This window comes from Bos mutus, chromosome 26, assembly GCF_027580195.1.
Source record: "Bos mutus isolate GX-2022 chromosome 26, NWIPB_WYAK_1.1, whole genome shotgun sequence".
Classification (NCBI taxonomy): domain Eukaryota; kingdom Metazoa; phylum Chordata; class Mammalia; order Artiodactyla; family Bovidae; genus Bos; species Bos mutus.
Window position 1 is genome coordinate 1,322,271 of NC_091642.1, and position 13,388 is coordinate 1,335,658.

The window sequence follows — 13,388 nt, forward strand, 5'->3', positions numbered from 1 at the left end:
TATGGCTTCCTGTTAACCTAACAGAACCATGGACCGACTCTGTATTTCTCTGTTTTGCTCAAATATGGCTTAAGGAGATCAAGGCACATAATAGTATGGATTATTGCTGGCATTCTTAGTCTAATATCTATTGTTACAGTAGGAACCCTATCTGGTATGGCACTACACAATTCTATACAGATGTCTCTACTCAAGACTCCATGCCTCCTACAATGGAGTCCAACTAACAGCTGCCGTGCTTAAACTGAAAACAAAAGGAGGATATGTTGGGAGGCACAGTGCAAAATAGCCGTGAAGGAGGAGGTCTGTGGGAAAATGGTGAAGGGCCAGAAGTACCCAGGCATTGTGTACTGATTGCTGAAGAACATTTCCTGCCTTTGGCTATGCTCGGTGCCTAGATTTAACAATTAAACATTAAAGACGTTGCTTGAGAAAATGGGTCATGGATAAATACATGGGTCGTTAAGAATGCGCTGTTCCTTCAAGTATCTTTTACTGATTATATCCTAGCCTTGTACGTGTTCTGCTGGCTGTATGCTCTAAGCTCTTTGTTCCTTGCTCCTATGAAAAGGCTTGACTGCAGAAATAAACTTGTCAGTCCTTGCAGAGACTGTCCAAGTGTTGTTCTTTCAGGTTCGCCGTTTCCAAGTCCCGGAGACGTATCTCCAACATCCCTCCATGGGATTCTCCAGGCAAGAGTACTGGAGTGGGTTGCCATTTCCTTCTCCAGGGGATCTTCCCAACCCAGTGATCAAACCCAGGTCTCCTGCATTCCAGGCAGACACTTTAACCTCTAAGCCACCAGGGAAGCCCTTGATTTCAGACCATGAATTTTAAATTGTTAATCAGTCACTTCAGTCACTCTTTGCAACCCCATGGACTGCAGCACGCCAGGCCTCCCTGTCCATCACCAACTCCCAGAGTTTACTCAAACTCATGTCCATTGAGTCAGTGATGCTGTCCAACCATCTCCTCCTCTGTCATCCCCTTCTCCTCCCACCTTCAGTCTTCCCCAGCATCAGGGTCTTTTCAGAGTCAGCTCTTCGAATCAGGTGGCCAAAGTATTGGAGTTTCAGCTTCAGCATCAGTCCTTCCAATGATCGCCCAGGACTGATCTCCTTTAGGATGAACTGGGTAGATCTCCTTGCAGTCCAAGGGACTCTCAAGAGTCTTCTCCAACAGCACAGTTCAAAAGCATCAATTCTTCAGTGCTCAGCCTTCTTTATGGTCCAACTCTCACATCCATACACGACTACTGGAAAATCCATAGCCTTGACTAGACAGACCTTTGTTGGCAAAGTAATGTCTCTGCTTTTGAATATGCTGTCTAGGTTGGTTATAGCTTTTCTTCCAAGGAGCAATAAATTGTCATAATTAATTTCTGTGGCATAAGAACCCATGTTTTGGGATTTGACGGACGCTTGGAAGATATCTTCTGCCTCCTGCCGGTTGTGGAAATGCTTTCTCTGCAAAACGTCTTTGAGCTGCTTGAAGAGGTTGCTGGTGAGAGGTAGGTAAATGTGGTGAGTGAGGCAAAACTTCATAGCCCAATCTGTTCAACTTCTAAAGCGTTGGTTGTGCCGCATGCGGCCGGGTGTTGTGGAGAACCGGGCCCTTTCTGTTGGCCAGTGCTCACTTATGTTGCAGGTTTTGGTGTATTTCCTTGATCTGCTGAGCCTGCTTCTTAGATGTAATGGTTTCACCGGGATTCTGAAAGCTGTTGTGGCTCAGAGGGGCAGCTGACCACCAGTGACCTGACCTAGTTTTGGTGCAAGTATGACTCTGGAAAGTGCTCTGGAGCTTTTTCTCAGTCCAGCCACTGAGCTGGTCATTGCCAGTTGTATAAAATCCGCTTTTCATCGGACATGACAATCCAACCGAGAAGTGGTTCATAGGTTTTGCATACAGTAAGAGAAGAAAGACAACACTTAAAAACGACCATTAAAAAATTTTTTTTTGGTCACCTCACGAGGCACCCACTTAGCTTTTCTACCTTTTCAATTTGCTTCAGATGCCAAATGACCATAGAACAGTTGACACTGGAGTTCTGTGGCAGATTCTCATGTAGTTGTTAGCGGATCAGCTTGGACGATGGCCCTCAATTGCTCAGGGTCAACCTCTGATAGTTGGCCCCTACACTCCTCATCTTCAAGGCTCTCGTCTCCTTTGCAAAACTTGAACCCCCCTGCACTGTATGTTCATTAGCCGTTCCTGGCCCAAATGCGCTGTAGGTGTTGCGAGCTGTTGTCGCTGCTTTCTGACCCATTTTGAACCTGAATAAGAAAATTGCTTGAATTTGCTTTTTGTCTAACATCATTTCCCTAGTCTCAAATATAAAATACACTGCAGATCATTCATTAGCAAAAAAACATAAAGCAGAAATGATATATAACATAACCACATTAAGGATGTATTCCAGTATCGAACAACAAATTTCAACAATGCTGCTGCTGCTGCTGCTGCTAAGTCACTTCAGTCGTGTCCGACTCTGTGCGACCCCATAGACGGCAGCCCACCAGGCTCCCCCGTCCCTGGGATTCTCCAGGCAAGAACACTGGAGTGGGTTGCCATTTCCTTCTCCAGTGCATGAAAGTGAAGAGTGAAAGTGAAGTCGCTCAGTCGTGTCTGACTCTTAGCGACCCCATGGACTGCAGCCCACCAGGCTCCTCCGTCCATGGGATTTTCCAGGCAAGAGTACTGGAGGGGGGTGCCATTGCCTTCTCCGTTTCAACAATGCAAAAACCACAGTTATGTTTGCACCCACCTAATACGTTTTGGTTCTCAATTTGCAACTGGAATGTGTGCTGGTGGGGCCTCCGCCACCACAGTGAGTCCACGAGCAGTGCGTGGGCCCAGCCACCCGCCCCCCGAGGACTGGGGCTGTGGCTCCAGTGTGGAATTCCACAGAGCAAGCTCCAGTGACTTATTGTTACCTCTGTATTTTTTTGGGGGGGAGGGGAAATCTTGATTTCTGATACCAAAGATCCTACTGTTAAACCATCAAGGGATAGAAATTAAAACGGTTTAATTTTTGCTGCCTTTAAGTGTGAAATGCAGGGTATAATTTTAGCATTTTAAAAAAGTATGTTATCCCTCCACTCCACACCTAGTACTTTTAAAAAAGGTTTAGAAAAAGCACGAAAGTTTTCAACGGCAGTGCATCTGCGGCATGCTTTAAACCCCGTGTTAGCTTCTCAGCAGCGGTTCTGTTACTACTTCCTATGATTTTCTCTCTCAGTTAAGGCTTTGTCCAGTCCTTACCCGGTGGGTTAGGGGTACCAGTTCTACAGAAACAAAGGTTGCAGAAGTTTGGGGATACATACGTTCAGAGCCTCAAGCAGTACATATGATCCACCATTCTGTCAATGAAGTATAAAAGAGTTTTAAAGTCTTAATTCTGCATAATTTTGTTATGTGCAATGAAAGCAAATAAAGACAATGCTTATTTTGGACTTAAAAACACTCTTTACAGTGTGTTGCTTTTATTAAGCAGCTGCCCCAGAAGGGGTGACGGTGGACACAGGAGTGGCGGAGTGCAGCTGCCCGGGGCCAAGCCGAGCGCAGAGCCACCAAGGCTGGCAGGTGGGTGGCGGATGCAGCCATGTGGGTGGAGGCCCGGGTGACGGCAGAGGATGAGGAGAGCTGGCAGGAGAGGTTGCACCTGACGACTCCTCTCTTGGGTGTGGATGTCTGGTCTCTAATCTGGAAGGCAGGCTCAGACCTAAGTAAAGACGTCTATGTTAGTCACGGCCTTGAGGCCTGCTTCCAGCTGGCTTCCTACTGAGCAGCGACACCCAGGGCCCCCCTCCCTGGAGCAGAAGCCGGGGCCCCCGCTTGGAGCCCCAGGCAGTCTGCGCTGAGGAAGGAGGGCACCCCTACTTCTCAGAGGTGAGGCGGCCACCGAGCTCCAACAGTGAGCAGGCGCGATTCTGCACAGACACAGGGCCTTCTGCCACCGCAGCTGACCTCGTCCTGGAAGGTGTACAGGTGGCTGGTGGTGGCCACAGCAATGACACTCTTGGCCAGGTGCCCGCATGCGCAGGGTCTTCCTGCTGGTCCAGGCTGCCTACGCTCACCTCACCCTTCCGCCTCCCCTCCGCACACACCCTGCGAGGCTGCAGACTGGCCCGAGGCCTGCTGTTCACTCTGGAGGCCTCCAGCATCTCAATCCTCTGGGTGGACCTATCGAACATTCAGAAAGAGTTGTTGTAGGGCCCGTCAGGATGGCGCTGCGTGAAAGAAGATGACGTGTAAGTGACGAGGAACCCTTCACCCTGCCCCGCCGGCCCTGGATGAAGCGGTTCACCGCCTACCCCAGCTCTGCACAGGCCACCTTCAGACATCACACAGGAAAGACTGTAATGGCCAGGAGAGAACCATGGTGAGACAGTCTCACTGAACCTCATACACAGTCGTGTCAGTAAACACAAATACAACAGGATCAGAAAGGAGAAAGTAACGAATCTACACTTTTAATTATATTAATGTGTTTTTGAAAAAGGTAAAAACCTTGACTTTCTCCTTAGAATGTTTCCCATCTTCAGTGAATTCAAGATCTCTTCAGCTGCACAGGGTGTGCTGAATCCACAGGGGGTTTTCAGGACGAAGCTCCCGTCCCGAGCAGCGGCCGGGTCCCCTCCCAGTGAGGGGCCCCGTGAGTGCTGTGCGCGGGTGGGCCGGCCCCTTCCTGCACGAGGATACGCTGCTGCCCGCGCCTCTGGAAGCGGGATTCTCGGGGCGCCACGCTCTGCTGTGTCCGGGGCATGTGTACACTGCCCTTCCTATGCGTGCCTGCCCGTCTGCGCCTGTGAGCTCTGGTTTCAGGGCTTTTAACCCAGGGAAATCCTGGGCCCTGGCACCCTGGGAAGGGCAAATCCTCTGTGGCCCTGCATGCTCTCAGCGGGTCTGCTGAGAAAGCATTTTGTGAGGGCTCTGGACCTGGGCCTGACGTAGGCCGCAGCTGTTTTCCACCTTCTGAAGCCGGGGGGACACTGAGCCCACCACGAGGGTGGCCCCGCCTGGCCTAGGGCCCCCTCAGGGCTCTGACGGTGCCCAGGCGGCCGTGCCGAGGCTTGCGGGCGAAGTCCTGTCCCTGCCCCAGGCACCACACCCTCCACCCGCCACTGACACCACGTGTGGCATGTCAGCCTGTGGAAAGCGGGCACCCATACCTGACATGTCCGCTCCCAATGTGCCTGGAGTGGCCTGTGGGGGCATGCTCCCCACATCCACACACACACACACACACACACACACACACACAGCCACCCACATCCACACACACACACACACACACACACACACACACACACACAGCCGTGCTCAGGCTCACAAACGCTGGGGGCGTGATCCACCCCAGCCCAAGGTCTCTCACAAACACGTCTCCCTTGGGGCCTGTCTAACCCAGATGGGTGCCTCCGAGGGTCTCCGTCTCAAGAGCCAACCTCTGCGGCTCCAGAGTCAGGGCTCCCCCTACCAGGGCTCCTGGCTCCTGGGTCCAGCTGAGGCCCCGAGGCCAGTGCTGTCCCTCCCTCTTCACGTTCAAAGTATGGCAGTGTCACGGCCAGCAGTTCCCAGGTCTGTGCCACAGGGCACGCGGCCGGCAGTTCCCAGGTCTGTGCCGCAGGGCATCTCAGGATGTCTGCCAGCCCCTCACCACCACCGGGAGGTCCTCGGCTGGGACACACGCACGAGCCCCACCCGGCACACACCCCATCACAGGCCCACAGCAGCATCTTCTCCCATCTCACGACAGGAGAGGTTTCAAACGTTATTAAACACAGACCTCTAGGCAGAACCAGTGCGTTGTCACTTCTAAGGCATGTGCCCACAGATGACCAAAGGCATCGAAATGGCCATAGCCCTGACAGAGCGGGGCGTCTCGCCAGCCCCGCACTGTCGTCCACGCACAGCAGCATCCTGGGGTCTTGGCCTCCACTCCTTCCCAAAGCAAAGGCCATCCCACCCACCCACCCACACGAACGTCCTCACCTCCTTCCTTTCACTCCTCTTGGAAATAACAGAAAATAAGAAATTGTCACCCACTAAGCATTTCAGAAACAGTCATTGTGAATCTAGCTCTGTGCTTGCTGTTCAGACATGGATAGAATTGCAAGCAAGGTGAGAAACGCGCCCAGACACCCCGTCTCCACGTCGGGCAGCCCTGCCCCTGGAGGGCTGGGTCCCCATGCGGGCCTCGCCTATCGGAGCCACTCCAGCAGCACTCAGAGCCGTCAAAGACGCAGTCATTCTCGTAGAGCGGACACAGCTTGCTTCCAGGTACTCGTGGACTTTAATGGAAGCACAGGAAGGTCGGGGCGGTGGCACCCAAGGCCCCGCCTGTGGGTCTCAACGGGCCGGCGCTCTGTGTCAAGGTCCCACACCCCCACTGACAGGTGGTCCTGGCTCATCCCGTACCGACCGCTGTGGCTGAATTTCATGTCGGACATGGAGGAGATGATTTCTGAGAAGGACCTACTGCTAGGCTCTTCCAAAACCGGAAAACACAGTGTTTCCACTTCTGTTTAAAAACCGGAGAAGAGCCCACTTTGCAGTGCAAGCGAGGCCTCCAGGCTCAACGGGCCCTGGCCTGAAACCTGGAGAGCCGCTGGGCACCCTGCAGATGCTCTGCACAGCCGGTGGCTCCACGGGGGCCGGGGCCTGGTACACCCCGGCCAGCAGGCTCCATGCAGACACCACGCCGGGCACCACGAGAGGCTGATGCCGGCCCAGGGCCCTCTGACTCCCCAAGCCATGGGTGCTGCAGGGCCAGCCCACAGCTGAGGCCAGCTGGACTGCAGCCACAGCGGTGCCACCTGCCACTGCCCATCAGGAGAGGGGTTTCCTTCAGCATTCGATGGGCAAGACTCACTGCAGCAAAACCCACCTGTCTTCAGAAAGACTCTGAAGACTTCCTGGGCAGACCTTTCCTTCCCCAGCACTTCTGCTTTATCAGCAATAACTCAAGTGCCTGTCTTACCCGCCGCCCGCCCGTGCGCCAGACCCAGAGCCCGTCCTGGCTCCAGGACCTGTGGGCAAGGAGGTCTGTGCTTCCTTTCATTTTCAGCTGCTGCTTTTTAAAAAATGTACATGGATTACAAAGAACCTGTATGTTTATTGACTCTGCATCTGAAGTTGATCCTAAGCAGCCTGGCGGCAGTACTGAGCGTTTACTCACAGAAGTAACCTGGCTGACAGATAAAACCACTCTTGGAATCTAAGCCTGTTTACTCAAGAGTGTTGTCTTGAAAACACAGGCCAAATGTGCAGGCTCTGCCGGAGCTCCCCCACTTTACAGCGGGAGACGCTCTGGACGCACTGACCGATACACTGATTTACTGCAGGACAGTGTCCAGAACAGGACAATCCATGGCACACGGGGCCAGGATGCCGTCAGCGTTCCGCGCCCAGGTGCACGCTGGGCCAGGATGCCGTCAGCACTCAGTGCCCAGGGGCATGCTGGCAGAGTTCCCAGGGCACACACTGTCATGACACACAGACTTCTTGGTTTTCTACAAAGTAGGGCCTGTTCCTTATGAGTAAAAATAACAAACCCAAAGCTCCCCTCCCGAAGGACCTCAAGGCTCAGTGGGCTAAAGCCTGGACTTTTCTGGGGGAACTGGCTTCCAGGCCAGCAAAGCTCTGCAGGGACAGACCCCATCCTGGGTGGGAAGATGGCCTCCGGCCTCAGCAGAGGTCCCTGTGCACAGAGGGGCTGGCCGGGGTGACCTGCAGGCCCCACAGTGGGCACCCAGGAAGCAGGGCCTCTGCGCAGGCAGGCACGCGGGTGACAGGAGGCACCACGAGGTCTCTGGAGGTGGTGAGTGCCCGGACAAGGGGGGCTCTGGACGGGAGGTGCCTGAGCTCGCCAGCACTAACCCTTGGTGTGCCAGCAGCGCGGGGCGAAGGACTGCGTGTCTCAGGGGCGGACAGCCCTGTGCTGCTGCTGTAGACAGGCACGCGGCCCTGGCGGGGGTCAGGCTCCACTGTGGACGAGCACGCGGCCCTGGAGGGGGTCGGCCTCCACTGTGGACGAGCTTGCGGCCCTGGAAGGGGTCGGGCTCTGCCACTGTGACCACCTCCGTCAGCTCCTCCATGTTGGCTGGCTTCTGTCCACGATGTCTGGAAGTGCATGGTTAAGGCAGGGCTCGCAGGCAGGAGGTTTAAGAGCTTAGGTGTTTGAAGAAGGTGATTACAGGCAGTGTAATCTGCTAGGTAAGAAGATGTACGTTAATGTACAAATCAGATCCAGCAACGCCCGGGGAGAGGGGGCTGCCTTCACCTCATTGTGACTGCCAGCCTTCTATGAAAGACTTTCAAAGCAACATAACACACATTAAAAGATCAGGAAGAAAAGCAGGCAAGTGCCCACTGCACTCGAGTCCCACGTGAACAGCCACGAAACGGTGCAGACCCAGGAGTATTGCCAGACTCCAAAGGATCCCGACAGGGTCGAAGTATCTGATGTCAAGAGTGTGTTCGAAGGTATCAGAGCAAGGTCACATGGCAGGCTGCCGAACACAAACACTGCTTGACTGAGAACACGGGGAGGAGTGGAACCCGGCTGTGGGCCTGGCAAGGCGAGCAGGAGCGGACGACGAGGAGGCTGACACACCCGGTGGCCCCGCAGCAGCGCCTGCAGCCGTCAGCACGCGCAGGGCCCCGAAGCATGGAGCACGATGCTGCCCAGCACTCGGCCCCGGGCGTCACCAGGTGCCGAGAAGACTGGGGGCCAGGCCAGCCCAGAGTCAGGGAAGCGCACGGGGCACACAGCGCCGAGCGCCCAACGGGTTCTGGAGGACTGGTCAGCACAGGCCTTCGAGGACACCTCCCGGCTGGGGGAGGAACCACCCCCCAAATGAGAGAATGGTACCCAGCTCAGGAGAGAGCTTGCCAAGGGGCATGGCTGGGCACTGGCTGAAAGTCAAGCGGGAGGCGAGGAGCCACAGGGCACCAGCTCACTCAGTGAGTGGATTCAAGGCACAAGAGTACCAACAGACCCCAGGAAGCATGTGCCGGTTCCCAGGCTTTATGAGTTCGGCCACAAGACGGGCATCTGAATCTTCACGACAACCACGATAGATGTGACACCATAAACAGGCCCTTCATGAATGACAGTCCTCACAGGTTACTGAGAGAAAGTGATAAAGAACACTGAACATGTCACAGAAATGGACATCAATTAACAGACGACATCCTCACTCACCAATAATCAAAGAAACGAAGGCCAGTCTGGTTGCACAGAACTGAGAAGTCACTTTCTCAAGAGCTCTGACGTTCTGCTGAAAACACTCACCGTCTGCGGGGAGCACCTGCTGGGAGTTGGGGTGCAGAGCCCATGTCCAGTTCCAGGCCTGGGTACCGAATCCGACCAAGCACACGAAGGCGTGTCCACAGGGGTCATTGCAAGTGACCTGTGGCTCCAGGAGCAGGCGTGACGTCCAGGCCACGTGCACCATGGAGCCCGCAGCTGCGAAGGACACTCCTGGCACAGAAGGGTGTCGGGAGGGTGGGAGAAACCGTGGCTGAGTGTGGGGCTCGCTGCTCTGAACCAGGCGCGGAGCTAGGAGCCAGCAGCCATTCTCTTACTTTCCATCGTCACCCCAGGAGGCACATGCCAGCGCCTCCACTTACAGAGGAAGAGAAAGGCTGGAAAAGACCCACCGACTGACACCAAGGTCACTGAGCAAACCCAGGCCTCGGAACCCGCCTGGCCGCAGGGACGCTGCGTCCAGGTGCCGGTGGGACACGGAAGCCAGCGCTGCGTGCGCTGCTTCACAGAGCGCGTAACCAACCACAGCAAGCAGAAGGACGGAAGTGACCGACATGACGCACGAGGTGCTGCAGTCGCGGCCTGGCCTAGCAGGCGCCGCTCCAAAACGCAGGGCATCACAGGGCTCCCTCACTTTCTAGAGAAACCAATAACCTAGTTTTTGACTATTCCGTAAACAACTTGTCTTCTAAAATGCCATTCTTACATGAGAAGTCACTTCTGGATTGGGTAATTAAACGTCATTCTAATCAAAGCGAGTATTTTCCGTCCTTATCATCTATTAGCAAATTTAGAAGAAGAAACACAAAAGAACAGGAAATGTTATTTACCTTTGATGTGCACACTATTTAAGATTCCTCTGAGTCAGCCCTGGAGGCAGGAGCTGAGGTGATTCCCGCTACCGAGGGAGCAAGCTTCCCCGAGGTAGAGGGAAGCTCCTATTTTAGAGACAAACCCTGGAGTCACAGTGAGCTCCCACCGCGGGGGTCTATGCAGCAAACCACATTCAGAACAGCCTCCGAGACACAGCAGTAGAATGAAGGTGAGACGGACCCATGCAAGAACACGCCTACAAAAACACTGCTTGGATCCAAACATCCTGGTTCAAATTAGGGTTCAGATTTTAGCAAACTGCATAGCCCTCTCTGCCTCACCTCCCGGAAGCAGGGTGACGCCACTGACCGACAAGGTACCCCTTCACCCTGCTCCCCGGGAGCACCTACCCGTGAGCCTCCATCCTCCTAATGGCGAGCTGCGCCTCTGCCCTGTGCGGCCGCCCTGCAGTGCACGCACACACGACCGGCAGAGCGGGAGGGAAGCAGGCCCCAGGCCAGGCCGCTGCAGGCGTGGGGCTGTCTGCCACACCCCGCCCTCCTCTGGCTCCTCGGCCACTAATCCACAGTGCGCTCCTGCACCGGGCCTTCACCGGGCAGGTCACTCCCAACAAAGCGTGAACTGACCAACCGACCAAGCGGCCCACAGTGCTCAGGTGGCCCAGGCAGGCGCTTTGGGGAGGCCAGGCCGTGTTGGTACTGGTCTTTGGGGTGGGTGGGCTGCCTGGCCCGAGGCAGCACCCCGGGTCTCACTAGAGCAGGACTCAAGCTTGTGGAACCTCCTTCACACACTTCATTTTATTGCAGACACCATCCATGGGGTCCTCACTAGGCTGACAGCAAGATACCAGATTTTAAGTTTTACTCAATTTCATGGATGTCAAAATGTGATGAAAAAATTGAGATATTAGAACGGATACGGCCATTCTCACTATCCCTACGTACACCAAAGAGGGACTGAAGAGTTTTTAAGAAAAAAGAATTAGCAATGATGCCGATGGATTGAGGGGCAAAGAGTTCTGGGACATCAGCCTACACCCTAGCTGGCTCGGAGGAAGCCCGGCAGAGGCCCGCCTGCCTGTCCGCAGGTCAGCTCCCCCAGGGAACTGCGCTCAGCTCCACCAACGAGCTACATGGAACTTCACAGGGAAAGACAGCAGATGCACTCAGAAAGATCTGTTGTGGAATTGAGTCCGTCTTTTCTTCAGTAGCTTTATGTGACTTTCGTCTTTGTGAGAATAAGAGGACTCACTTTAACAAGCACACGTAAGGTGACTGTGACAACATTCAAGGAGAAGGCAGATCTCACAGTATTTCTGGAAAGTTCGCAGTATTCGCTCCACAGCTGACCTAAGCATTATTACTGATTAATTCATGACAAGTACTGGCTAGTTTAAAGAAACTGTAGCACACACCCGCAGCACCCTGATTCCAAATGGATCTCACAGTCGTCCATCTTCGTCTTTTAAGTTACAGTCTTCTGCTCCTGTATCCCCTTCACTTATTTCCCATAAGTTGATAGTTTTATCTGAAAAGAAAGTTTTAATTATCTATATTAAAAGAAAAACTGTATGTTATGCACCAGTGCTAGCTGAGCATTACGGCAGAAAGCTGGGAGGAGTATTAAACATCAGTATTTCCAATTACACACGAGCATCTCGTTTCCGACAATAAGACACAGAGATGCGCAGAGCTGAGAGACGCACCGCTGGGGGTGTGCTTTGGCATATTTGAGTTTTCAGCCTGTCCCTGCTACCTGATAATTTACCCTCCCCCCAACGTTTAAAGCAGAAATAACTTTCAAAGAAGGTTAAAATAAAAATGAATCTACACATAGAAAATTAAAAATAAAATCCTAAATCAAACAGCCACTTAAGGACAAAACCAGCTCTCACCGTTTGCAGAGAGCAGAGAATAAGCAGCGTTTGTTAGGTAACCACCTAATTTTACTAATTTTTTCTTCCATTTCCAGACTTTTCAAACAGCCAAAGTCCTGTTCGTGAGTTTGAAAGGTCCTGTAAACGTTATATTCCCCCCTGGAATGAGGGTGGCTTTTATTCTACAAGGAAACGTCAAGCCGTTTTAATGAAAAGAGCACAGCATAGCAAAACATTCAGTACTGCCCATTTGAATATCAAATGACCACACGCATTTTTAAAAGTTAATAAAAAGTCTGGGTCAAAAAAATGTCAAACAGGCGACACTCAGAATGAACTTCACTCGGAAGAGACAAATGATGAGGCCATCTCCGCAGCCTCCTTTTCCACTTCCGGGCATCTGGCCCAGGGCAGGGTCTGGGGTGCTAACCCCTGTGCACACAATGGCCTGGCTCGCCTCTGTGCTGCTGGGGAGGGGGGCACTCTGAGAACCACCGAGGGCCCGGGAGGGGGAAGGGCTGCAGCCTGGCCCTGCGGAGATCCCTGAGCTCACTCCTCCAGGGTGAGCCACGGGGCACACTCCGCGTCACCTTTGACAGCCTCCAGCTCATGCCCGCGCCACCAAGGAAGGGAGTGCTACCCGGCAGAGTCATGAACGAGCAGTTATGGTCACGGAACCAACACAGGCACATCCCGCATCATGTCTAGAAGTGAGCTGCGTGAACAAACCCGCGGTGAGATGTCTCTTATGCAAAATTTTCACACACACAGAACAATTCTACACACTGCAGTAAAAACAGAAACACAAGCTAATGACCACCTCTGGGAGGCACAGAGATAATAAGGTAAGGTTTGGGAGTAACAGGGCAAAATGAAATGGGGGTGGGTGGGGGGGTGGTGAGACACGTGTGCCATCCACAGGCCCAACGTCTCCTTTTCTTTCATAGAGGAACACCAGCCTGGGTGCTGGGTTCATAAGTATATTTATACTAATCTCTGAAATCGTCTGCATGTCCAAAACGACATTTTCTACGAAACAGTAGTGACGTGAAAGTCACTCAGTCGTGTCCGATTGGGACCCTGTGGACTAGACAGTCTACGGGACTCTCCAGCCAGAACACTGGAGTGGGCAGCCTTTCCTTCTCCAGGGGACATTTCCAACCCAGGGATCGAACCCAGGTCTCCTGCATTGCAGGGGGATTTTTCACCAGCTGAGTCACAAGGGAAGCCCAAGAATACTGGAGTGGGTAGCCTATCCCTTCTCCAGTGGATCTTCCTGACCCAGGAATCAAACCCAGGTCTCCTGAATTGCAGGTAGATTGTTTACCAACTGAGCTATGAGTGAAGCTCCATGAAATAGTAAGTATTTCATAACTAAAAATCAAGCAGACCAGCATTTTAATTCTT

The 13,388-nt window shown here is 53.3% G+C and overlaps 1 protein-coding gene across 1 annotated transcript; it reads right to left on the reverse strand.

Moving 5' to 3' along the window:
- Nucleotides 1-3,269: 3,269 nt before the first annotated feature.
- On the reverse strand, nucleotides 3,270-8,096 carry PPP2R2D (protein phosphatase 2 regulatory subunit Bdelta). Its single transcript, XM_070363244.1, is given in 11 exon segments — nucleotides 3,270-3,284; nucleotides 3,967-4,031; nucleotides 4,034-4,213; nucleotides 4,216-4,229; nucleotides 6,201-6,276; nucleotides 6,279-6,290; nucleotides 6,335-6,520; nucleotides 6,597-6,738; nucleotides 6,980-7,028; nucleotides 7,323-7,458; nucleotides 8,027-8,096. Coding segments are annotated over 11 exon segments (945 nt in total).
- Between the last annotated feature and the right edge of the window lie 5,292 nt (nucleotides 8,097-13,388).